General features: G+C 51.2%; 3 protein-coding genes across 3 annotated transcripts; all 3 read left to right on the forward strand.

Annotated features, from left to right (window-relative positions):
• Positions 1-3560: 3560 nt before the first annotated feature.
• On the forward strand, positions 3561-4346 carry LOC311218394 (feather keratin Cos2-3-like; the record flags this gene model as incomplete). The annotated part of the gene is made up of 2 exons (XM_084301072.1): positions 3561-3639; positions 4039-4346. The coding sequence occupies 2 exons, from the start codon at positions 3561-3563 to the stop codon at positions 4344-4346; spliced, it is 387 nt and encodes a 128-aa protein (XP_084157198.1).
• A 5433-nt stretch (positions 4347-9779) lies between these two features.
• Positions 9780-24453, forward strand: LOC311218338 (feather keratin Cos2-3-like; the record flags this gene model as incomplete). The annotated part of the gene is made up of 2 exons (XM_084300993.1): positions 9780-9878; positions 24127-24453. 2 exons carry the CDS (start codon positions 9780-9782, stop codon positions 24451-24453), a joined length of 426 nt encoding a protein of 141 aa, XP_084157119.1.
• On the forward strand, positions 10282-10578 carry LOC311218571 (feather keratin Cos1-1/Cos1-3/Cos2-1-like; the record flags this gene model as incomplete). The annotated part of the gene is made up of 1 exon (XM_084301300.1): positions 10282-10578. The coding sequence occupies one exon, from the start codon at positions 10282-10284 to the stop codon at positions 10576-10578; it is 297 nt and encodes a 98-aa protein (XP_084157426.1).
• Positions 24454-26349: the final 1896 nt, after the last annotated feature.

Raw genomic sequence — 26349 nt, forward strand, 5'->3', positions numbered from 1 at the left:
CGGTATTGCCGCTAAAGACTGAGGCAAAGAAGGCATTGAGCACCTCCGCCTTTTCCTCATCTCTTGTAACTAAGTTTCCCCCTGCATCCAGTAAAGGATGGAGATTCTCCTTAGTCCTCCTTTTTGTGTTGATGTATTTATAGAAACGTTTTTTGTTATCTTTAATGGCAGTAGCCAGATTGAGCTCCAGATGAGCTTTGGCCTTCCTAATTTTGTCCCTGCACAGCCTCGCTACATCGTTAAAGTCCTCCCTAGTGGCCTGCCCACTTTTCCAAAGCTTATAAACCCTCTTTTTTCTCCTAAGATCAAGACACAAATCTCTGTTGAGCCAGGCCGGTCTTCTTCCCCACCAGCTCGTCTTTGGGCACATGAGGACAGACCGCTTCTGCGCCATTAAGATTTCCCTCTTGAAGAGCGCCCAGCCTTCCTGGACCCCTCTGCCCTTCAGAACCGCCTCCCAAGGAACTCCACCAACTAGTGTCCTGAGCAGCCCAAAGTCAGCCCTCCGAAAGTCCAATACAGCGGTTTTACTGGTCCCCTTCCTGGCCTCGCCAAAAATAGTGAACTCCACCATTGCGTGGTCACTCTGCCCAAAACAGCTCCCGACAATCACATCCTCCACCAGTCCTTCTCTCTTTGTGAAGAGAAGGTCTAGCGGGGTACCACCCCTGGTCGGTTCACTAACCAGCTGCGTCAGGAAGCTATCTTCCACGCTCTCCAGAAACCTCCTAGGCTGCTTTCTCTGGGCTGTGTTGTGCTTCCAGGATATGTCAGGGAAGTTGAAGTCCCCCACGAGTACAAGAGCTGACGATTTCGCAACTTCTGTCAGCTGCCTGTAGAATTCCTCATCCGTCTCCTCATCCTGGTTCGGTGGTCTATAGCAGACCCCGACCAGGACACTAGCCTTGTTGTCCCTGCCGATCCTAACCCAAAGGGACTCGACCTTGTCATTCCCAGCCTCGAGTTCTACAACCTCGAAAGACTCTCTAATATAGAGAGCCACACCACCACCCCTTCTGTGCTGCCTGTTCCTTCTAAAGAGCTTATAGCCAGGCATTGCAGTACTCCAGTCATGAGACTGGTCCCACCACGTCTCCGTGATGGCAACCAAGTCGTAGCCTGCCTGCTGCACGATGGCTTCCAGCTCCTCCTGTTTGTTACCCATGCTGCGTGCATTGGTGTAGATGCACTTCAGCTGGGCCATTGCCTTATCCTCCGGCCTTGCCATTGTTCCCCCTGGCACAGCCCCAACAATCCTTGCTTCAGCCCCATCCCCCTTCCTACCTAGTTTAAAGCCCTCTCAATGAGCCCTGCCAGCTCCTGGCCCAGGATCCTTTTTCCCCTAAAAGATAGGGACCCGTCTGTGGCCATCAGGCCAGGTGCTGCGTAAAGTGCCCCATGATCGAAAAAAACAAGATTTCTACGTTGGCACCAGCCCCGGAGCCATGTGTTTAACAGGTGGGCTTTCCGTGTCCTCTCTGTACCCCTCCCTGCCACCGTAGGGATGGATGAAAACACCACCTGCACTCCCGCTCCATCCACTAACCGACCCAGCCCCCTAAAGTCTCTTTTGATAGCCTTCAGGCTTCTCTCTTCAATGTTGTCACTGCCCGCTTGGACTATCAAAAGAGGATAATAGTCAGAGGGGCGTACCAGGTTGGGAAGCTTCCTGGCAACGTCCCTGACCCTGGCCCCAGGGAGGCAGCAGACTTCCCTACGGGTAGGGTCAGGCCGACAAATAGGGCCCTCTGTTCCCCTAAGAATAGAGTCTCCAACAACAATAACCCTCCTGTCTTTCTTGGTGGAGGCAGTCCTGAGGCGTGGAGTCGACCTCCTCACCCTAGGCATCCTCCTGGGAACACTTGCTACCTCTTCCTCAGCTACTGGTCTGTCGAGCTCCAGGGCCTCAAACCTGTTGTGTAAGGGCACCTGGGAATGCGGGGCTGGAAGGGGAGGGCGTCACCTGCGATGTCGAGCAGGGACCCGTTTCCATTCCTCCTGAACTCCCAGATCCCCTCCCTCTGCCCGACGGCTACAGGGCAGGGGGTCCACCCCCATTTGAGGAGTCTCACCTCGGTACCTCTCCTTGAGGCCCTGCAGGGAGTTACTCCACAAGTCTATCTCTCGCTCACACTCCCTGATGGCCCTCAACCTCTTCACCTCCTCCTTGAGCTCCGCCACCATGCAGACCAGGTCATCCACCTGCTCGCACCTCACGCACGCAATTTCTCTGCCTCCTGCCGATGGCAGCAACAGGCACAGACACTCCCTGCATCCGGTGACCTGAACTGCGGCATTTTTTAACGCGTAGATGGTCTGGGTGCGTACCGACTTCCTGGAGAGCGCACCGTGCCTGGTGGAGACCATTATCACCTAGCTAACGGCTGTTGTTAAGGAGGTGTTCGTGTGGGCAGGGAGAGCGCTCTGCCCTTCCTGCGCGAACTGCTGCGCTAACTGCCAAGCCACTCCCTTCTGACGTGCCACGCCCTGTTTGCCCACGCTGTTCGCCGCACTCCTGGTCGCTCGCGCTCCCTAGGGGCAGCTTTTGAACGGCTGGGGAGGGGGTGCTGCTGGCTCCACCTTCGCCTCGTCAGCCTCCCTCACGAGGGCTGCCGGGTCCTGGCGGCTCCCTCAAGTAGGCTCGATGCCGGAAAAATTAGCCCTGCCTGGCCCGATCCCCCGCTCCGCTGCAGAACGCGTCTGCCCCGGAGCCGATCGCCTCGGCAAATTCCTCAAGGGTCTGTACTGAGACCAGTATTAGTTAATATCTTTCCTGGGGACATGGAGTGTGGCACTGAGTGGCACTCAGAAAGTTTGTTGATGATACCAAGAGGTGCATTTGACACGTTAGAGGGAAGGGATTCCATTCATGGAGACCTAGCCAGGCTTGAGAAGTGGGCCCATGCAAGTCTTATGAGGTTCAACAAGGCCAAGTGCAAGGTCCTTCGTGTGGATCAGGGCAATCCCAATCACAACTATGAGCTGGGCTGTGAATAGGTTGAGAGGAGCCCTGAAGAGAAGGACTTGGTGGAGGTGTTTGATGAAAAACTCAACATGAGCAAGCAAAGTGCACTTAGAGCCCAAAAGGCCAACCATAATCTAAGCTGCATTGAAAGAGGCGTGAGCAGCAGGTGGTGGGAGGTGATTGTCCCCCTCTACGTTGCTCCAGGAAGACATCAACTGGAGTGCTGCATTCAGCGCTCGGGCTCCCAGCACAAGAAAGACAAAGACCTGTTAGAGTGGGTCCAAAGGAGGGCCACGAAGAGGATCAGAGGGCTGGAGTATGTCAAGGGGTAATGGTTTTAAACTAAAGAAGAGTAGATTTAGATAGATATGCCCTCACAGATGCATTCCTGCCCTAGAAATACTTGGACGTTTCATCCCAGCACTCTAAAGAAGCTATTGCTGGGGCATGGCCATGACCTAAAATCTGGAAATGAAAAGGCAGCAGTGCAGGAAACCAACGCACAGCCCATATCATTTGTTGGGATGGCTTGCATTCAAGATGAGCTTGTCAGAAAATTGTTACCTCTGCCAAGGGAGACTCTGGGCCAGCAGCAATGAAGGACCAGTATAAAAGGCAGCTCAGCTCCCTGCTCTCCCATCCAGTTCTCTCGCCTTGTCCTCCTTGGGAACCAGGTGAGTCTGAAGCCCTCTCTCCTCCTCTTCCAAAGTGGAAGGGATCTTGCATCAATAGACATCTCACCTGGTCGTGGTTCAGTGCTATGATGGGCCTCAGAGTTTCTTGCCATGGGAGAGGGGTGCATACAGAAAGTCTGTGTAGACAGTGACTGGGACATGGGTCTGAGGCGGCTTTTGGTTTATGTACTATGTGAGAGCGTTCCTGGGCCAGGCTGCTCTTTGAAGGGCCTTGTCAGGACAAAGTGATGAAGACCACGTGCCTCCTGGCACAGCCTCCACATCCACCTTCAGCAGTTGCCTTGGCTCTTTTGTGATGGGGTAACTGAGATGATCCTCACCTCCCCATGTGCTCTGCTTCCTCTCTACCATCTTTCCCAGGTGCATCTCCAGCCCAAGACATGTCCTGCTACAACCAGTGCCTGCCATGCCGGCCCTGTGGCCCGACTCCACTGGCCAGCAGTTGCAACGAGCCCTGCGTCAGGCAGTGCCAGAACTCCACCGTTGTCATTGAGCCCTCTCCCGTGGTGGTGACCCTGCCTGGCCCCATCCTCAGCTCCTTCCCGCAGAACACCGTTGTGGGATCCTCCACCTCCGCTGCCGTTGGCAGCATCCTCAGCTGTGACGGAGTCCCCATCACCTCCGGGTGCTGTGACCTCTCTGGCATTTCCAGCCGCTACTGTGGCAGAAGGTGCCTGCCCTGCTAAAGAAGCCAGTGGCCATGGCCCTGGGGTTCTTCTCCCAGGAAATTCGTATATGGTGCTACACAAAGGAGGAATCTTCAGGCCATTGCTTTCAGAATGACTGACCTTCCTTAGCTACTCTGGCAAATATTGGCAGGATCTAGCCCAGTGTCTACCCTGAAATTTCTGAAAACACAGCCCTCCTTCCATCCCTTCACCTACCTTCTTCTCTCCCTTTTCTTTGTGTTCTTCTTCTGGGCTGCGTTGCTTCTCAGAGGCAGCCCTCCCACTGCAGGAACAGCAGACACATGCCCTGCATGATCTCCACCATAGGCAAGGGACACTTGGCCTTTTGATTGGCACTGGTGATCCCTGCACTGAGGGGCCTCTGCTTGGAGTGACCTCCTTTTTCTCTGTATACTCATTAAAGATTTGTGCATCCCAGTCTTGACTGTAAATAATTTTTCCCTCTGCATACTCCGTCCTGAGCTGTCCAGGAAGAATGTAGAAGTGGGGGAAAGGCCAGGGAAGGAGAGGGACACCCATAGAACAAAAGGATTTCCCAAAGCTAAAGGAGAAGAAAGGACAAAGGTGGATCAAAGTGGCCATGAAGCAGTTGAGATTGAGTCTGAAGGAAGGACAGCAGTTTGTTGGAAGTGGAGTTAAAGTGTTGCTTGTATTCACTGAAGAAGAGCTTCTGCAAAAGTGGCTTCTGGTATGGAAAGAAGCCCAACATCGCTGGGTGTGCCGTCCTGACCTCTCACACTTAGCTGGGTCTGACCCACATCAGACCCCCAGCGACCTACCCGGAAGAACTAATGGGCCTCAGCAGGACCGGTCCGGGACAGGGCTGGACTGGCGGGGGAACCTCCGCGCCTGTACCGTAAGACGGCCCCCGCCGGCAGAGCGGCAGTGCCCCCTGGGATCTGTGCCCCTGCCTCCCCCCGCCACACACGCCCGGCCCCGCCCGCCACGGTTCCTGCACGGCCGCAGCCCCGGCTCCTCTCCCCGTGGCTCTCAGGGCGCAGTAATACACCGCCGCGTCCCGAAGACGGGGCTCGGTGAGCCACAGGGCGCTGGACCGGCGGTCTGCTGCCACCTCGAGCCTCCCCGGCAGGTCCGTCAGTGCTTTGGAGCTTTTCATACTAAGCACGAGGAATGCGGGTCCTCGGCCCGGGAGATGGCGGTTCCACTGGATGAACTCGTTTAACTGGATGTTGGGGTGTGAGCAGGTGATGTTGATGCCGGTGCCCTCGGTGGTCTCTGCCCATGGTTCCTGCTGCACCTGGGCTCTGCCCACAGCCACTGCCGAGGAAGAAAGCAGGAGAAAACTCAGAAAATGTCTTTCCTGCACCGAAAATGTCACACAGTGGGAAAGGGAAGAAGAAAACAGTTGACAGCTGATGCGAGCTTTTTCTCAGAAAAAAGCACACAAAGGCATTTCACTGGGAATGCTTATTAGGGGACCAAGTCGGAGCAGGACTGTTTGGAAGGAGAGTCTGAGCCAGGAGGAGAAGGGAAGCAGGCAGGAATGAGTGGGGGTGTGCCGAAAGGAGAGGAGGAAGGCAGGGAGCAAGGCAAGGTGGGAGGCAACGGCCGGCTGAGCTCGCTGGAGGCAGGCGGGATGGCTGCAGAGGGAGGCCAGAGGGGAGCGAGGTCCGTAAGAAGCCGGCGGGCCAGAAGCGAGGGCAGCCCCGTCCCGTCCCGTCCCGTCCCCGGCGCCGGCAGCCCCGCGCACCCAGGAGCACCGCGGCCAGCGCCGCCAGCCCTGCGGCCCGGCCCTGCCGCATCCCGCCGCTCCGCCGCCCGCGCCGCGCTGCCCCCGCCAGCCCCGGCTCTGCTCCGCCCGCGGCGCCTCCTCCCCGCCGCCGCCGCCCGGCGCCGCCAGCTCCGCCCCGGGGCCGCTCGGGGGCCGCTCGGGGGCTGTCCCGGGCTGCGAGTGCTGGGCGCCTGTGGGCGGGCAGGGCTTCGGCTGCTGCCCGCGGGGCTCTGGCCGTCCTGCAGTCCAGCCCGGGACGCGGAGGCGTGCGGGGAAAGGCTGAGGCAGCTCCTTCGGCACGGAAGAGGAGGGGGGATAGGAGAGGGAGTAGCAAAGGGAGAGAGAAAGGGAGAGGGAGCAGAGACAGCAGCTGCCCGTCTTCAGCGTCCCCAGGAAGAGGGGCAGGCAGGGGGCAGTGGGCAGCGCCAGGCCAGGTCGGGTCTGGTATGCGGTGCTGCGAACAGTGGTTCCCGGGCTGCGGCCGGCACTGCCGCAGGTAATGTGCTGGTGCCCTTGGACGGGGCACACCGACAACACCCCGAGCCCCAGGGTCCCTCCAGCTGGTGCTACCCGTGGAGCTTGGCAGCACCGGTCGAGGGCCTCTGCCCAGGCTGAGGAGTGCAGCTGCCCACTTTCCCCTTTGCAGGCTCCACGGTTATGGAAGCTGAGCACATATCCAGGAGACACACAGACAGGGATGTGTATGCCCCGTTTGGGGAAGATATACCCAGTCTGGTACTGGCAGTAGCTGCTTTTGGGGGCCCAAAATGCTCCTGATGCATTTGCCTGGAGGCCGAGACCTCCTCCCCCTGCTCCAGGAGCTGCACAGGGACCTCCTGGCTCCAGCAGCTGACAGCATAGGCCGGGGGCAGCCTCGCCCCCAGTCTGACTCTGGCAGCTGGCACCAAATCTGCTCTCATTTTTCTACCAGGAGCTGGCACTTTCTCCTTACAGTACACGTGCACACAGGTGAGGACAGATTCCAGAAAAGGACAAGACACCCCGCTCCGTCTGCCCTTGTGTGCTCCTCCCAGCTCCCCTTACCCTGCATGTCCCCACATGGGTTTGTATAGGTCTATCCCACACCCATTCCTGCCGGCGTCCATGTTTCACAACCATTGCAGTTGCAAGGCTCAGGCTGATCTTCCTGGCAGTGGCACCTGTGGCATCTTGATAGGCCAACAACCGGTGTGAATTGCGAGGTTTCTGTCGTGATCGCCTTCATGTTTCTTTGGTCTGGTCGCTGTCTCTGTATGCTTGTTGATTGTGTTCCCTTTTCTTAGCGTCCCAACTGAAAACATCCCCAATCTGATAATCGCGCTAGCATAAACACGGCCACAGCCCCGCATAGCCCCCCACAAGTGGTGTGCCCCCTCCCCCCCATTTGGTCTCCTCACTGCCTCCCTCATCATCTGTCAGAGAAAACAAACAAAGAAACAAACACCCTTTGTTTCTCAGTTTTCCCATGGCTTCCTTCACCTTATAGGTCTTCAGGCTCTAGGTTGGTGCATGGAGCAGGGGCATCACAGCCCTGGAGATGATGAACACCACTGTTCAGGGCGATGTTCGCAATGGGGTGGGTAGAGAGGAAGGAGCATGGCCCCAGGCACAACACAACTGCAGCCAAGTGAGAGTGAGCAGACGGTGTCTTGTGTCTCCTCACAAGCCTACTTCCAGAGGGCAACAAGGAACACCCTACAGGAGCTCAAGGAAGACAGGAAAAGTGATGGTGCTATTGTAATCAAGGAGCACAGCAGTGCAGAAGCTCTCAGCAGACGCCAGCTGCATGACAGGTAGCAAGTCCCAGAAGAAGCCGTCAGTTACTATGTAGGGGCAGCACAGGATTATCGAAGCAGGAGTGCCACTTGTGCCAAGGAAGGGTGCAGGAGCTCAGTCCACAGGCTTCCCACCAAACAGGCACATACCTTCTCTCCCATGGCAGTGGATGGTAGATGCCAACAGATCTATCCTGGTCCTTGAGTGTGAAGAGAAGATCCCATTTTAGGCCCACTATTAGAGGAAGAGGAGCTAGACCACACAGCTAGAGAACAAAATTATCCTCGCTACACAGAAGGCATCTAAAAGCATAAGAGGCATCCTGAGCTAGCCATTGTACATATCAGTGAAGGGGAAGTTGCAAAAGATAAACTACATAGGAGAGTGCAAGATGGTGTTTGGGCACCATCATCACTAGTTAATTCCCAGTCCAGATCAAGAGATAGATGTCTTAGAACAGTATGATAGAATTATAGAACCATAGAATGACTTGGGTTGGAAGGAACCTTAAAGACTGTTGAGTTCCTGCCCCTCTGCCATGGACAGGGAAGCCAACCATTAGATCAGATTGTCAGGGGCATTCTGGTCTTGAATACCTCCAGGGATTGGGCATATACATGTTGTCTGTTCATACCGTTCTAGTGCCTCAACAACCTCTATGTTTCCTCCTAACATTTAATCTAAATCTCCCTTCTTTTAATTTAAAACCAGTCCCCCTAGTCCTATCATTACCTGACCCAGTAAAAAGTTGCTCCCCATCTTTTTTATAAGCCCCCTTTAAGTACTGAGCAAGACATAGTACATGTGAGTGAAGGGGAAGTTGCCAAACTACATGGGACAGCTCAAGTGCTCGTTGGGCACCACCCTCACCACCATGAGTGTATTCCCACTCCAGGTCAAGTGGTAGATGACAGAGAACAGTATGACAGAACCATAGAATGGCTTCGGTTGGAAGGGACCTTAAAGATCACTGAATTCCAGTCCCCCTGCCAAGGCACTTGGGCCAGGGCTCTTGGCAAGACGTCAGCTCTCTTGGGCATTGCATTTAACAGTTGGGAATCTCATTTATTAGCCTGAGTAGTAGCGGTAAGTTAATCTGCTGGAGTGCCCCTACTGAGCACTCCTGGGTGTCAAGGCAGGCATAAGCTTACATCATTTAAGGAGAAGGTGTACTTTATTTTATTTTATTTTATTTTATTTTATTTTATTTTATTTTATTTTATTTTATTTCATTTCATTTCATTTCATATCATTTTATATTTTATTTTTTTAAGAAAAATGAAAACCTTCAAGCTGTGGGAGTGAAGAAGGAATTTTCTATGGACAGGATCTGCACTGTGTGTCTTGGGAAAATTCACATGCTTCTGTCTGATGCTACAACAACAGCAGTTTCCCAGCACCTGAAACATTTACTTTCTGTCTACATTCCGCTATACATTTTGTAGCACTAAAACAGACACTTGGTTTTCTGTTGGGCCTTTCTTTAGAGATCCAGGAAGGGCTCTGTACAACCTCTCCCCTCATACAGACATCCCTTGGTCAGAGCAGAAGGAGGCAAAACATGTCAGAAGGTTTTCCCCAAGGGCAGTGTTAGGTGGGGTATGGTCACAGGTAGGAGCTGGGAAACCTGTGGCCAAAAGGGCCCCAAAGAGCCCCTAAGGAGACACCTAGGCTAAAGTCATTTGCCATTACTGGACTCTTCCAGCATGTGAGCTGAGTCTTCTGCCCACAATGACCTGTGTTGCCTGGAAATACTTGGGCCTCCCTACCTGCCATTAAAAAGGTGACTTAACTGGGGAAAAGGCATGGCACAAAGCAGGAAATAAAAAACATCACAGGAAGGAAATACACAGCCCATATCATTAGGTGGGATGTTTTGCATTCAAAAGAAGCTTGTCAGAAAATAGTCACTGCTTCAAGGGATGTCTCTGGACATGGGGTGGCTAAGGTCCACTATAAAAGCCAGCCCAGCCCCGTGCTCCCTCATCCACTTCTCTGGCCTTCTCCTCCTTAGGACCCAGGTGAGTGTGAAGCCCCTTCTTGTCCCTCTCATTCTCCACAAGGGAGTCTCAGCTCTATGGACCTCTTAGCTGCAATCAGCTCTGTTCCATATCAAATCTTGGGGCTGCTGGTAGTGGGAGAGGGAAGTGGGGAGAAGGTTTGCCATGGAGGAAGTCTGGGTGTGTACTACAATGGCTTTTTGGCTATAGAACCTTTGCTGCAGCCAGATACACCCTGATAGCTTCTTTGGGGCCCTGGTAGGATGAGGTCAAGAATCCCTCACACATCCCTGCACAGCCTCCAGCTCCCAGCACGGCCTATGCATTGGTTTCCTCAGGGTGTGGTGACAGGCTGCTCGTCATGCATCCCCATGTTCTGCTTCCTCCCTGCCCTCTCCCCCAGGTGAACCTCCTGCCCCCAGACATGTCCTGCTACGACCAGTGCCGGCCATGCCAGCCCTGTGGCCCGACCCCGCTGGCCAGCAGCTGCAACGAGCCCTGCGTCAGGCAGTGCCAGAACTCCACCATCGTCATTGAGCCCTCTCCTGTGGTGGTGACCCTGCCCGGCCCCATCCTCAGCTCCTTCCCTCAGAACACCGTTGTGGGATCCTCCACCTCTGCTGCCGTTGGCAGCATCCTCAGCTGTGACGGAGTCCCCATCAACTCCGGGTGCTGTGACCTCTCTTGTATTGCCAGCCGCTACTGTTGCCGCCCCTGCTAAAGATGCCAGACCCTTTCCCGGACCAGGACCCCAGGAACTCACAACATGCTGCTGGACAGAAGAACAGACCTTCATGATATTGTTTTAAATTGAGCTGACCATCTCTGTCTTGTCCTGTAATGACAGATAAGAAGGGGCCAACAAGGGGTCTCTGACAACACAGCTCATATCTACCTATTCTGTTTTCCACTCACTCACTCATACTTTTTACCCTCTATTTCTTGTTGCCCTCTGCTCCCCTTCAAGCTCTCTGTGAGGCCCCCAGGAACCAGCTTGATTTGAGTGCCCTCTAGCCTCTCTGCACTTGTGGGCCAGGTAGATGTAGCAACTCTGCAATAGGAAAAGCTGAACAGATTCTTTTTCTTCTCCTCCTGAGCTTCACTCTCGGGGCCTCCTTTGGAGTCACCTAATTTTCCTCCTGAGATTCAATAAACATTTGCAGCAACCCTGAATGTGTTCTGGTCTCGTCTTTCCATCTGCATAGAGATGGCCAGGGAGAAAGTCATTGCTTTGGTGGGAATTAGCTGTGGCTGTGGGCACTGCCTCAATCCTCTAAGCTTTGGACGGCAGTGCACATTGCAGTAAATCACCTTTCAGGCACTGTCTCTTGAAGGTGAGGAAGACATCCCTAGTTCTTCCACAGCCAATGGCCACCAGTCCTTGACTTGTAAGTCTCTGCCTAAATAAGTTCTGTTAACATTGGAAGCCCCAGCTCTGGGGCATCTTGCTTTGCGTGGAGCTGTGCTGGGGGTGGAGGCTTGGACAATGATGTTCCCAAAGGATTGCAGAAACTGGGAATGGGTAATTGTCTTGGGGATGGCCCTCTGTCTCGCCTCCACTTTTCCCTCTCCTTGAGCACCTGATCATAGGCAGCATGCCAGGGTTTGAAGAGCAGATATAGCTTCCTTGAGCAGCCTTATCACCCTTCAGTACAACATCTGGCATGGCACAGCTATTCCCACAAGTTCATACTCCTACCAGCTACAGCAGGATGCATTGGAACACCCAGTCCCTGTGAACCCAACTCCTTATTACATGAAGGCAGGCCCAGGACAGGGACTGGTGCCCAAACAGTCATGGCTACTGCATCTTGGATTCTCTTCCCCAGGCATGGAACAACGTTCAACAGACCCAGGAACTCGAAGGTTCCATAGGTGCCACAACCCCACAATGCTCCAGATAAGACATTCTGTGAATGCAGAAATCCCAATGACTGCTGAGAGATGGCAGTGAGAATGGGACCTGATTGTACACTCAGAAGGATCTGTATATGGGCCCTGAATGGCACAAGACATGCACCAGCCCAGCCACAGGGCACACACTGGGGGATCTTCTCCCAGGCATCAAGCTCCTCTGTCATTCCCAGAGCCACAAGGATGAAATGGTCCTTGTGCACCATGCAGCACCACTGCTCCCCACACCCAAGCCAGGGCGTTCCCACAGTAGCACACCCTGGGGCCCTGTGGTGTACACAGGGTGTACACAGTGCTGTGCACTTTGCTTTCACACAGATTCTACATGTTGCCAGTGCAACTTCTGCACATAACACATCTGTTGCCCAGCTTACAGCAATAATCAATAGGTGCTCCTGAGCCAGAAATGTGTCCTGTCTAAGACTGATGTCTGAGGTGTAGTAGCATACTCACAATTTGAGATTAACTTTTTTCTAGGAAATAGAAAAAACCTTCTAGAGAACAAGTCAAATTGTTGATGCCATCTTTCCTATTCCCTGCCTGCAGCATAAGTTAATCAAGGAGAACAAGACCAACATTTAAAAAAGATGTTGTCCACATAGCATCTCATTTTCTCTGAAAAACATGTAATAACAGTACTGTAGGATATCCTGAGTTAGAATAGACCCACAAAGATCACTGAGTCCCTCTCCTCTAGCTCCACAGAGGACTACCTACAAATTGTACCACGTCTGAATGTTCAAACGCTTCTTGAACCCCAGCAGGCTTCATGCTGTGACCACTTCCCTGGAGAATCTATTCCAGTTCCCAAGCCATGCCAGTCTCACTTGCAGCACACTGTCAAGCAAAGTACAAATATTGACATAAAGGTCCTCAGAGAATGGAAACTGTGGTGAGATTGGAGGCACAAGCACAGAATGCCTTTTGGTGAGTGAAAGACAAGGGAAGAGAGAGAACAGCAAAGAGGATGCAGATGTAGGGGTCCCAGATGCCCTGGGACCAGCTGGACACATGCCTAGGGTCAGGTGAATTATGTGCACATGTGCACTAGCACATACTAAGAATGCATATGCAATACACACACAGATTGATGGACACATGCAAGCATGCATGTGCATGCATAAATGCACAGTTCCATAGATGCTCTGAAAAATGCAGGTGCAAACACTGCATACACAGGAACACGAGGCCATGCATGTGTACACATGCAGACATAGGTACATGTGTGCACTCAGTGCCTCTGATGAGTTCACAAGGGCTCTGCCCCACACGTGTTCACACACATTCCCAATGGGACAGGGGCAGAGGCCAAGGGCAGCTGACAGAGGAGATGCTGGGGACCTTTCTGGAAGGGCATACCTGTGGCATTCTGAGCAGGACAAGGCTCCAGAGGACAGGACAGCACAGTGTGGGGATGCACAGGGACTGCCCAGAGAGAGGAGTCCAAGGAGGTCAACCCATTTCTCCAGAAGGCAGCTTTATAAGGAAGCGAAAAGAAACCCATCAGTGCAGCCCACCTATCTGGAAGCCAACCCCATGGGGCTGTTGGAGTAAGTTGGGAGGGAGGGAGGGAGGGAGGGAGGAAAGGAGGGAGAGTAGAAGAGATGACATATCTGCACATAGGGAAGCCCTCAGATGACCAGGCAAGGATTGCAGGGCTGGGAACAGCTGGGTCCCTTCCTGTTACCAGTCACAAACAACACCACTTCAGTACCCCAGGCCAGCATCACTTGTCTGCACTGGACCAACCATGTGCTTGAGCCAAGTCCTCTGCTACCACTGACTCAGTCCTTGCCCAGAAATCACACAGAAATTGCACACAGAAGAAGCCTCCAAAAGGGAATGGGTGTGGCATAAGCCAGGAAATCATAAAGACAGTGTAGAGGGGGAAACAGCCCTACAACCCATGTCATTAGCTGGGAGGGTTTCCATTCATCACAAGCCCCCTAGAAATTTATCACTTCTCTGAAGGCTACCTCTGAGCCTGGGACAGTGCAAGGCCACCAGAAAAGCCAGCCCAGCACCTCACCCCCCTCCTCTTCTTCTTCTTGGAAACCCAGTGTATCTGAAGCCCTGATAAGATCCCCCAGCATGGGGGATCTGCTGGCTTTTCTCCCTCTTTTGGGCTGATTCCTCATGTACTGGGTTGTGGTAATGGTGGTCATGAGAGAGGAATTGGGAAAGTTGTGACTCAGAGACTATGTGGGACCTGTCTGTGGTGGATTGTCATCTAAGAGAGACGCAGTATCCTTGTGGGTCCTGGCCACTCTTTTCAGATCATGTCTGGATCAAGATATTTTGCTCCTCACATGTCCCTGCACTCTGCTTCCTCCCTGCCCTCTCTCCCAGTTGCACCTCCTGCCCCAACACATGTCCTGCTACAACCAGTACCTGCTGTGCCAAGTCCTGCAGCCCAATGCCACTGCCAGCAGCTGCAACGAGCCCTGCATCAGGCAAGGCCAAAATTCAACTACCATCATCCTGTGATGGTGGTTCTGCCAGACCCCATCCTCAGCTCTTACCCACAGAACACTGCTGTGGGATCCTCCACCTTCACTGCTAGTTACAGGATCCACAGCTGCGATGGAGTCCCTGTCAACTTTGGGTGCTGTGACCTTTCGTGCATTTCCATCTGCTGCTGTGGTAGAAAGTGCTAAAGCCACTGGTGACACACCACACAAGGACCCCTGAGAACCCAGAAGGTGATGCTGGACTGAAGACAGAGCTTCTGGCCAATGATGTTTGAGAGGCTGAGCACCCTGTGTCCCTCTTCCAAAAGAGTGCAGCTGGGGCTCTCTGAAAACATGGCCAAAGTCTAACTTCCATGTCTTCTTCTTTCTCTCTACTCTATTCCCTCCCTTCTGTTCTTCTAGGCTGTTAAGACCTCCATACACAGCCTGGGGGTTCTGCTGGTCCCTCTCCCTTTGTGGGACAGGCAAATGGATGTCCTGTGGGATCTCTACCATTGGTGATGCGCACAGACTTCTGGCACTTCCTTGTGCTACTTGCCACCTCTGATAGCCTCCTCTAAAAGTGATCTCATTTCCCTCATCAGCATCATTACATGTTTCTGCATCCCACCCTCACATTGCAAGGTAAGAAAGTCACTGGTGTGCAGGGGAATATGGTGAGCACAGGAGGGTGTGTTCAGACTCCCAGTGGAATATGGGACACACTGTAGTGGGGACACTTCAGGCACTGTCCCTTGGAGCTACAGTGGTGTACAAAATCACGGTGATTTTGTACAAGAAAACAATATTTTTTTTTGGTATTTTGGTATTTTTTTTTTTTTTGTACAAGAAAACCAAAAAACACAAAAGATTTTGTGTACTCACAGGGATCACAGGGATGTACAAGAGAACCACAGATCCTTTCCTGTGCTCCTCCCCACTCGGGGATCCCCTGTTCCTCAGGGGCTGGAGGAATACAGTTCTTTCTGAAGTTGTGTGCCAGCACCATTATGTCCTCTCTAAATGCCCACTGAGGGAAGGTCCACGCTACCAGCCCAGGGGAAAAGTCAGAGGACAAAGAAGTTTTTTTGCATTGGACTTCCAGACTCCAGTGAGTCTCTGTCCCATTGCTTCCTGCCCATAGTATGGAGCAGAGCCCACAGATTGCCAGAGTGAGGGACTGTGCCTATGCCTAGGGTGGGGAGGGGTGGTGGTGGGGTGTTCTGCAGATGGTGCTGTTCATGGAGGCATTTCCCTTGGGAAGCCTCCTCTGTACTCAGGGAAGAAAGGACACAAATACCCCTGGGGGAAGAGAGAAGAGCTCCAGGCAGGGCTGGTTCCAGGGTGACTGAGCAGTTACAAAACGTGGTACCAAGAGTGCCAGTCCATAATCCCAGGCAAGAACAGGAAGGAAAGCACTGTTCCTGCAGAGGTGTTCAATGTCCCTAGAGACTCCTTAGGGATGTTATATATGGAGTGGTAATTCTTGTTGAGAAAATGGTTGATATTAATAAAGAAGGGGGAGATTTGGGAATGTGGCCATGGGGGTTGGAAAGCCCCGTGGTTGAGATAACATTAGACTCTTAACGATTATGCCATCAGGAATATAAAAGAGTTTAGAGGGAACAAAGAAGGGTGATTCAGGAGACTCCATGCAGTCTCTGGTTTCTTGTTCTCCAGCCATTAAGGCATGGATGTTTCTGGGTGTTTGCTGTTGTTGTTACATTTAAAGTTGTTTGGCCAATGAAAAGTTGTTTTGAAAAGAACTGCTGTGGAGAGAAGGGTATAAGAGGGGAGCCTGCCCTCAAGATAAAAAAAAAAAAAGGCAACACGATGTGATGAAGTTACATCATCAATAAAGAAGCAGGAAAAAGAAGTGAAGAGGAACAGGCTGGCAGAATGGAGACCAGGACGGGAACAGGCACTTTGATTGCCTCATGAAGATAGGTTCAGCCAAACTCAGCAAACCGCTCAGAGAAGCTCGTGGAGAAAGTCGCTGGAAATAGGCGCACTGGAGCTGGAAAGAAGCTCAAGCTGAGAGAAGCGGACCTGTGCACACAACTGCCTCTCGCTGGTAAGCAGTTGTGCATTATGGGGAATTGTATGTCCTTAGAAACAAAGACTGTCCTGGTAACCTTACAGCTTATTCTTCTTCTTAACAATTAGACAGTTTATGATCCTGAAACATGGAACCAAACTGAGGTCAAGGTGTGGGACTCTGCAACTAAAAATGACAAGGTTGCAGTGGGATTGCTCAGCACCTGGAGAGCAGCCTCTGAGGCCTTAAAGAGCCATGTGGAGCCACAATCACAAACGTGTGGCTTGCCAGACAGTGAGGGAGCTGCGGGCTCCTTTACTGATCTGACTGCTACGCCATGGGCCCCTCTGCTGCTACAGCCATCGAAGGCTTTTGCTGTTATGCCCCCTGCTGACCTGGACGTGCCTTTTGACCCAGGCCTCATTGGCCTTGAAAAAGAGATGGATATGCTTTTCTTCAATTCGGGAAGAACAGGATACATAAGGCCCGAAGACCGAGTTGCTTGACAACTTGAAGCAAGACATATTGTTCAAACGGAATAGAAAATGGAGACTTGTTTGCAGTCAAGAAAAGGAATTGAAAATGGAGACCGTTAAGTCATGGAACTTAAAGGATTGTTTGTTACCTTTTCTGATTGTACGTATGTATAGGCATACTTGGGTTTAGTACGTAAAAGCAATGTTCTTTATATTTAGAATGTTTGATGTTGGTGTGTGCGTGTTAATGGAGTGTAGACTACCCGCACACCCAGCGCTGTTTACTTGCCTTTTATACCTTTTATAGCTTTTATACCTTTTAGAAATATTTGTTTTATAAATATTACAAAACTCAGATTGAGTTGAGACTTCATTTATAACAGGGAGAGGATCCCAGGGGGGTTGAATCAGACCCCTGCTGAGACAAGGCTGAGGCTGGTGCTGCCTTCCTTGAGAGCACAGAGGAAAAGGGGGCCCGTGGTTGCCCCCTGCTGGAGCTGCCTGCACTGAGCTCTTCTTTCTGGGTTGCTTTGCTTCTTGCTCTTGCAAGCAGACAGAAGAGCTTCCTTGAGTCTGAGGACATCAAAACACCACATTCAGCATGGTTTGTGAGATGGAGGAACCTTTATCAGCATATCCTCATTTCTCCTGCTTTGTCTCAGCATTTGCTGCATGCAGGACACCTAGGTTCTCCCAGACATACAATCCCCCACTGCTGTGGGAGCTGGTCACTACAAAACTGCTCTCTGTGCAGGAGCTGCAGATGATCACATACCCCTGGCACCCCTGAGGAGACAACAACCACCCCATCTGGTTGTAAGTCTTCATTTATATCTTTCTTTGCTTGCTTATTGTGATGAACATGGAGATCTCTTGGGCATTTGGCAATCAGGGATATTCTATGTGTTTTGTTCTGTCCCTCAGGCACAGGTTTTGGACATGAACTGGCTGCAAGTCTGGAGATGATGAAATGGCTCAGAAAAAAATCCATTTTATTTACTGACTCATTGAAGAGAGAAAAGAACACATCAAATCTCTGTCAGAACTTGTTCTAGGAGTCTCTGGGCTCAGCTGGCCATGATTTGAAGCAAGTTGCTTTATCATGGGTTTTCAGGAATTTACTAAATCTGGGATCAAGGGGCTGAGAACAAACCCCCAGGGGAATCTTGGTTCCCAGCAGGATCTACCCTATTCAGGTAGCCCAGGAAGGGAAGAAAAATAGAGCACTGTGGTCCTGGTCAGCCAGTCAGGGTCAGCACTCTTTGCACAGCCACAGGCACCAGCCCCTTTGGGAAAGGGCATCTGGCTGGCAGATCTCAGGGTGCACAGGGGAAGCAGAGCAGCCAGGGGAGAACTGAGGACGCCATCCCAAAGCTCTGCCTTGCACTCCCTTCCCAGGGTTATTGCTCAACTAGTGTAGCTCCCTGCACCAGGGTGTCACTCACAGCACAGAGGTACAAGGCGCTGTCAGAGAGCTCGACTTCCTTCAGCTGCAGAACGCTGTATTTCTCCGTGACGTTCAGCTCTGTGGTGAGACGGTCACTCTGCTTGGTGCCTGCTATTGCTTGATTTGAAATCAGCTGAGGGCCTTGGCTCTTCTTCTGCTCGTACCAGAGCAAGCCCCTAAAGTAGGAGGTCTCGTATGTGCAGGTGGTCTCAAATGCATTTCCCTGCTCCACAGTGACTTGTCCTTCTTGCTGGGTGACGGACACCTGCCCCATAATTTCTGGAAGAAAGAGGTCAGCAGCTCTGTAGGGAAGTCTCCAAGCAAACAGGAGTGAATTCAAAGCTGTGGGGGATAAGGCTCCCTGTCCTTTGCTGGGCAGAAAGGTCCCAAGGCCCAGTCACAGCAAGGTGGTTTGGGGGCAGAGCTCCTTAAGCAAGAGCGGACCCTGAGAATAGCTGTGCTGTGTGCCTGCTCCTCCTGTCTGCTCTCCTTCTGCCCAGGGGACCAGGACACAGCCTTTCATGCCTAGCTTTGTGTGCTGAGTCCAGCAGCCTCCAGTAGGTTGAGGGGCCCATGCAGCTACAGGAAAAAGGTTCAACCTGCTTCCTAATCCCTGTCATCTCTGGGGATTCTGACACCAATCAGTATACACAGGCTGAGGTGAGTGGTGTCAGGAGGGAGCCCTGGCTGAGTTGACAAGCAGGAGGACATTGGAGGCCAAGGCAGGAATGCATCAGGCAGAAGACAGACTGGACACCCTGGTAATGTCCATGGGAGGAGAGCTTTAATGTCTCTCCAACTGAAACCTCATCTGGTGGACTAGAAGAGAGAGGCAGAAAGAATTGGACTGAAATAACAGGAAAATTAGGAGAATGACCTCACGTCTCTCTTGGTGCAGAGCCAGTAATGGGAGCCAACATTTATCAACATTTCCCTTTGAATCAGGAGTTGTTCCCCACTTAAATGTGGTAAGGTTGATGAGGGCTTCCTGGGGAAAGAAGATTTATACCTTGATTAAAAGCATGCACTTACCCAGCAGTTGCCCCAGGAAGGCAGTGAGGACGAGATACCCACGCTGCATGCTGAGACCGACACTCCTGTTTGCTGCAGGAGAGAGAGTCAGAAAAGCACCTCCCAGCCCCAAGAGAACAGAGCTGCCGGAAATGACCCTGTTGGGGGAACAAGGGGAGATGCAGCAATGAGAAATGATCTGTTCTGACTGTGCCCAAAATGCTCCCTGGGGTTTCTCCCAATTCCAGCAGGAGCTACCATTGAAAAATTTCAGTCAGGAACCCTGCTGTGCAACATCCCAGGGACTGTGGCTGTTTCTATTTCCGTTAGGAAAACCTAGCATTTGCAAGAGGAACCTGGCTCCAGTGGGGTGTGGGATGCCACAAGCCTGGGGTAGAGGGGGAACAAAGACAACCTATTCCATAGGGGGAGGTGTGGTGAGTCAGCAGGGAAAAGGATGTTGGATCAGTGGGTTCCCAGCGTCTGAAAGGGCATCTGAAAGGGCATAACTTGACCTAGGCTATTCCCTTTTCCTTTTGGTGTTATCTCCAACTAATGGTATTTTAATTGGAATTAGAGGGTCACTCTTACTGGCCTTCATCTACATTCATGATCCATCCTCACGAATAATAAAAAAAAAGAGAAGCACCATAATTCATAATTTTTTAGTTAGAATTTTTTCATGTTCCAGACATTGCCTTGTGTTCTTTCGTGGTGTTCCAGAATAGTTTGGCTCCATCTGTCTTTTTGTCCTGCAGTCAAGTATCAGAAGCATCAAAAAGCTCTTCCTTAACCTTCTTTTGAAGGCTGAAGAACACTGTTTCTCTCTGCCACTCATCATGGCTCACACTGATGAATAACACAAATTTCACATCTGGAAGGAGCCTCTGCAGTTCACCTGACTCAACATCCTGATCATGCAGGGCCAGCAGGGTGTCCTTGGCTATGTCCAGAAGGCTTTTGAAAATCTACCAGGATGAAGACTCTACAGCCTGGTGGGGCCATCTCCTCCAAGGCGTGGTCAACCATGCAATGAAAAAGTATTTCCTAATGCTCAGAAAGAGCCTTCTGTGTTTCATTTTGTGGCCATTGCTTCTTGTCCTGGCACTCATCCCCACAGAGATCCATCTTCTTTGTGCTGTCCCTTCAGTTATTCCTATACATGAATGAGATCCACCTGAGCCTTCTCTTCTTCAGGCTGAGCAGTCCCAGCTCTCTCAGCCTTTCCTCAGAGGAGAGATGCTCCAGTCTCTCAATTGTCACTGTGACTCTTCTTTGTCTCCCTCCAGTATTTCTTTGACTTTCCTGTCCTGGGGAGCCAAGACCCATATAGAAATGAGAGCCAACATTTAGACACTCTACTCCTGGAGTGGCCTCTCCAGTGCTGAGTAAAGGGGAATGATCTCCTCCCTCAACCTGCTGGCAACACTGCTAATGTATCTGAGGACACCATTAGCCCTTTTTGCAGACAGGACACAGTGTTGGTTCATGGTCAGCTTGGTGTCCACCCAGGGCTTTTTCTGCCAAACTGCTCTCCAGACTGTCAGCATGTTATGCACCCCATGACCATCTTGGTGGCTGTTGAGGGATGCTAGCGAAGTTGCTGCCTCTGGCAGGTACCAGAGCATTGGGACTCTGGTTCTAGACTGCTTAGTGCACCCAGAGACTTTCAGAACTCTCTGTTCTTTGCTGATGGATGGGACTTCTGCTTTCCCTTTTGCAGGCTGGGCCAGTAGCAAACCTGAGCCTGTATCCGAGGAAGGCACACACATGGAGACACACACAGGACACTAATATAGCTGCTCATACAGACTGCAGCCACAGGCAGGTCACTGCCTTTAACAACACCCAAAAGAACGCCACCAGTACTCATCAAAACGTTCCCTACAGAGAGCCAAGCCCCATTCCTCTCCTCTGTCTGGTCAGGATTGAAGATCCCTGCTGGAAAACACAACCTTACCTACTAGATGTGCAATCACACCCATGTTCATGCATTCCATCTCTTGGGAGGAACGAATTAAAAGGAAATGAATGGCAAGGAGGATGGGATGAGAGTGGCAGATTGGCAAGGAGGATTGTAAATGCACACAAGTGACCTTGCAGCTGGGAATGCGCAAAATCTGGAGAGAAGTAATGTAGGAAACGTTGCAGCACGGGCCCTCAGCCCATCTCGTGATCCTGCCTGGAGCCTGACTCCTCCTACCCAGCATGTGGTCCCCCTCCTTTCCTCTGGTGAGGCCAATCTGATGTTTGCTTTCCCAAGGGATGCATGCCATCACCCATTGATCTTGCAAGTATCTCCACCCTCACAGGGATCTCTCAAAGATTACCATGGGTTCTCAGCATGCCCAATTTCCATGCCTGGGTCCTGGGCTCCCTTAGCCACCTCTGACTCAGACTTTACACACAGCTTTCCTCTCATTCACCAGCTAGTCCGTCTTGAAATATGCTTAAGAAATGGCACAGATACACCTCCACATATCATGTTAAAGTCACTAAGTGTTGTGGTTTAACTGATGGGCAGCTAAGTACTGTGAGACGTATGCTCACTGCCCCTCTGCTGTGGTGAGGGGAGAGAACGGGAAAAAAAGAAGTGTAAGAGCTCATGGGTTGAGATAAGGACAGTTCAATAAGAAGGAAAGGCAGAAATAAAAATAATAAAAGAAAACAACCACCAAACTAGTGACACATAGTGCTATTGCTCACCAAAAGCCAAGTAATGCCCAGCCATTCCCTGAGCAGTGGCAGCACCCTCATCCAACTCCCCAAGGCATCATGGATGAGCAGGACATCACATGTCATGGGATATCCTTTTGTCCATTTTGACTCTGCTGTCTTTGATACCACTCGATCATTAGCTCTGTTTTCCCTAAAAGAGATAAAATATGTCCTTTGAGGACAAGGTAAGATAACCCAGGCCTTGGAGGTGTCAAGAGGATGATTAACTGAAGAATTGCTAATCAAGAAGGCCATTATGTTGACATTCTTGAGGGAAAACATCCTGATGTGTGTCCTTGAATACATCATCAGTCAATGTAATCTGAATAGATGGCTGAAAAGAAAAGATCAGGAGTATTCCAATGTGAACTCTCTCTATACTATCCTCATTATAAGAGTAAATATCACACCCCTAATCTGAGAGACCCTGCCCTAACGAGGGACCCTTCCTCTCTGAGGATGTGCAGAACAATTCTGACATGGCAACACTATGCTAATTAAGGAAGCAATCAGAGGCAATGCGATTATACAAGCACATAAATGTATTGAGAAGGGGTTGTATAAAAGCAGTGAGGAAATTTCTAAGGGGTGCCAGATTTGTGGGAAGTCACTTGGTACCCTGACTTGCACAATTCCAAAATAAACAATCTCTAAAACCTTCTGTGTGTATTGGCTCATTGCACACCAGATAATGGATCTGGAATTTTAACCCGCTTGTGCCCCCTCCCAGCTTTTTATGCACCTCCAGCCTCCTTGGTGGGAGCCTGGTATGAGAAGATGAAAAGTCCTTAAATTAGTAGAACAAGAGTACTGCAGAAGTTAAAATGTATGTGTCACTGGATGAGAATTCCCTTTTCAATCTTAGGTTTTCTTGGTGTCACCATCTCCTGGCAAACCAGTACCTGGGTATTGATAACCCTGATGGGCTTAATCACCTTGTCAGTAGGTGCTCCACACACCCTCATGGTGACCCAGCACTGGGGACTTGATAACACCAATGCCCTTTCTCACCACAGCAATGGCTGTCTCCACACACTGGGGCCAGTGAAAGGGAGAGACAAGGAGGCAGGGGTGCACATTAAAAGCCCCCATCCACATGATGGATATTTGCCTTACTGTTGGTTATGCTAACCACACTGCCAGGCATCCCTTCCAACCATTCTACAATTCCGTTGTTCTGTGACACTATGGCATTTTTTGTGAACTCACAGACTGCACCAAGACACATTGGAGTCAAAAGGGGAAAGAATATTTTTTCATGGACTGCAGTGCTAATATGGATGAAGTCAAAAGTGAGTAGAACAAATCACACACCGTAGGAGACAAGAGATGACCATCAGAGTGAGTTGAGGAGGAAAGAAAAGGGCAGGATGTAGCACTTCCTCATGCATAGGCGTACTTCAGAATCCAACTTGAGCTTGTGGGATCTTCTTCCTCAGAATACTACTTCAAACATCCACAACAATGTCACCCAGACAGATACCACCTGACTACTCAGGACATATCCAGCACTTAAAATGAATCTTCTGCCATCACAGATGCATTCTTGCCCTAGAAATGCTTGAGCCATTAAAACCAGCACTCTAAAGAAACCATCACTGGGGCATGGTCATGGCCTAAACCTGGAAATGAAAAGGCAGCAGTGTAGGAAACCAACACAGCCCATACATATCATTAGTTGGGATAGTTTGCATTCAAGATGAGCTTGATAAAAAATTATTAGCTTTGTTAAGGGTGTCTCATGGCCTACGGCAATGAAGGACCAGTATAAAGAGCAGTCCAGCTCCCTGCTCTCCCATCCAGTTCTCTCGCCTTGTCCTCCTTGGGAACCAGGTGAGTCTGAAGCCCTCTCTCCTCCTCTTCCAAAGTGGAAGGGATCTTGCATCAATAGACATCTCACCTGGTCGTGGTTCAGTGCTATGATGGGCCTCAGAGTTTCTTGCCATGGGAGAGGGGTGGATACAGAAAGTCTGTGTAGACAGTGACTGGGACATGGGTCTGGGGCGGCTTTTGGTTTATGTACTATGTGAGGGTGTTCCTGGGCCAGGCTGCTCTTTAAAGGGCCCTGTCAGGACAAAGCGATGAACACCATGTGCTTCCTGGCACAGCCTCCACCTCCACCCTCAGCAGTTGCCTTGGCTCTTTTGTGATGGGGTAACTGAGCTGGTAAGTCACCTATCCATGTGCTCTACTTCCTCTCTGCCCTCTCTCCCAGGTGCATCTCCTGCCCCAAGACATGTCCTGCTACAACCAGTGCCTGCCATGCCGGCCCTGTGGCCCGACCCCGCTGGCCAGCAGCTGCAACGAGCCCTGCGTCAGGCAGTGCCAGAACTCCACCATCGTCATTGAGCCCTCTCCCGTGGTGGTGACCCTGCCTGGCCCCATCCTCAGCTCCTTCCCACAGAACACCGTTGTGGGATCCTCCACCTCCGCTGCCGTTGGCAGCATCCTCAGCTGTGATGGAGTCCCCATCACCTCCGGGTGCTGTGACCTCTCTGGCATTTCCAGCCGCTACTGTGGCAGAAGGTGCCTGCCCTGCTAAAGAAGCCAGTGGCCATGGCCCTGGGGTTCTTCTCCCAGGAGCTTCATATACGGTGCTACAAAAAGGAGGAATCTTCAGGCCATTGCTTTCAGAATGTCTGACCTTATCAGCTCCTCTGGCAAATGCTGGCAGGAAAGGGCCAGCCTGCGCTTTCTGAAAACATGGCTCATGCCTCTCCTTCCATCCCTTCACCTACCTCCTTCTCTCCCTTTTCTTTGTGCTCTTCTCAGAAGAGGGGTCTCAGCTCAGAGTGACCTGCTTTTGCTCTGTACACTCATTAAAGAATTCTGCATCCCAGTCTTGGCTGTAGATGTTTCATCCCTCCGTGTATGCCCTCCTGAGCTGTTCTGTGACAATGGCTTTGCCCTCGGTGGGTATAAGATGGGTGTTTATGGAGCCCCTTCCCCACTCCCACAAGAATGTGAGGTTACAACACACTACAGAGGGTCTGCAGTGTGTTGGGCACTGACTCTTGGAGGGGAAGAAAACATCCATGGCTATTGCAGATTGGGAGAGACGGAGGAAGGAAGGGGAGAGGACGGGAGTGGAGATTGGGGGGGGGTGGGGAGGAGAAGGAGAGAAGGAAGGGGATGGGATGGGATGGGAGGCATCACACCACTGGAGAAGATGGATGCCACTTTTTTGAGGGAGACATTAGCAATGTGATTGGTACAGAGGAGGATGGGATGGCCCCAGGCACAACATAATCACAGTCAAGTATGACGGGTAGTAGTGTGATGGGTAGCAGGCCCCAGAAGAAGCTGTCAGTGACTGTGTAGTGCCAGTGCAGGGCAATGAAAGGCAGAGTGCCACTTCTGCCAAGGAGGGGAGCCCACAGGCCTCCCACGAGACAGGCACAGACTTTCCTTTTCATGGCACTGGAGTACTTCATTGGGTGGCAAATGGACACATATTGGTCATAGGCCATGATTGTGAAGAGTAGATCCCAGCATTTAGGCCCACTAGTAGAGGAAAAGGAGCCAGACCACACAGCTAGAGAATGAAATTATTCTCTCTGCAAAGAAGGCATCTAAAAGCATAAGAGGCATCCTGACCAAGACATGGCACATGTCACTAAAGGGGAAGTTGCCAAAGACAAACTACATGAGAGTTCAAGTGCTGGTGGGGCATCACTATTACAAGTGTATTCCCAGTCTGGATAAAGAGGTAGATGACTGAGAAGAGGATGATAGAATTATAGAACCATACAATGGCTTGGGTTTGAAGGAACCTTAAAGATCATCGAGTTCCAGCCCCCCTGCCATAGGCAGGGATGCCACCCTGTGGTGCAATTGCCTGAAGTAACTAGGAAAATAAAACTAACATTCACATTTTAAACAAAATGTACAGCATTGAAGAGGCTTTCAGGGTAGGGCATAGCGGCATTACCTGAGTGTTCCCTAGGCTTAGATGCTATCATGCTGGGGGAACTTGGTGTGCTAGCTCTAATGAGCATTATGGAGTGTAGAGTGAAGTGGAGACACCATGGCTAGGCTCTGTGACCAGGTGGGGGACTCGATTGTTCTTGTGCACACCGAGACCTATAAGCTGCACTTTTTGCTACCCTGATCTAAGGACTCATCATGTTTTTACAAATGCTGTACCCTAGTATACTTTTACTCATTATAATATCGTTATAATACCAAAACACACCTCCATCCCAAAAGTTACCCGCCTCCAAGGTGCAACCACCCCTCACTGAGCAAGTGCTCTGAATTTCTCAGAGCCTGTTACTTTAAACAGAGACGGGAGAACTTTTCACCAATCATAACTAAGATATGCTTGACTAGAGTCACTCAAGCTCCACCTAAAAGATAGAAAATAATATAAATTGGCCTAAGAGGGAGGGGATTGTTAGGGAAGATACCACCATCAGGGGAGATACCATCCCGAGGG

The sequence above is a fragment of the Netta rufina genome (genome assembly GCF_964035555.1).
Source record: "Netta rufina genome assembly, chromosome: 24".
NCBI classification, from domain to species: domain Eukaryota; kingdom Metazoa; phylum Chordata; class Aves; order Anseriformes; family Anatidae; genus Netta; species Netta rufina.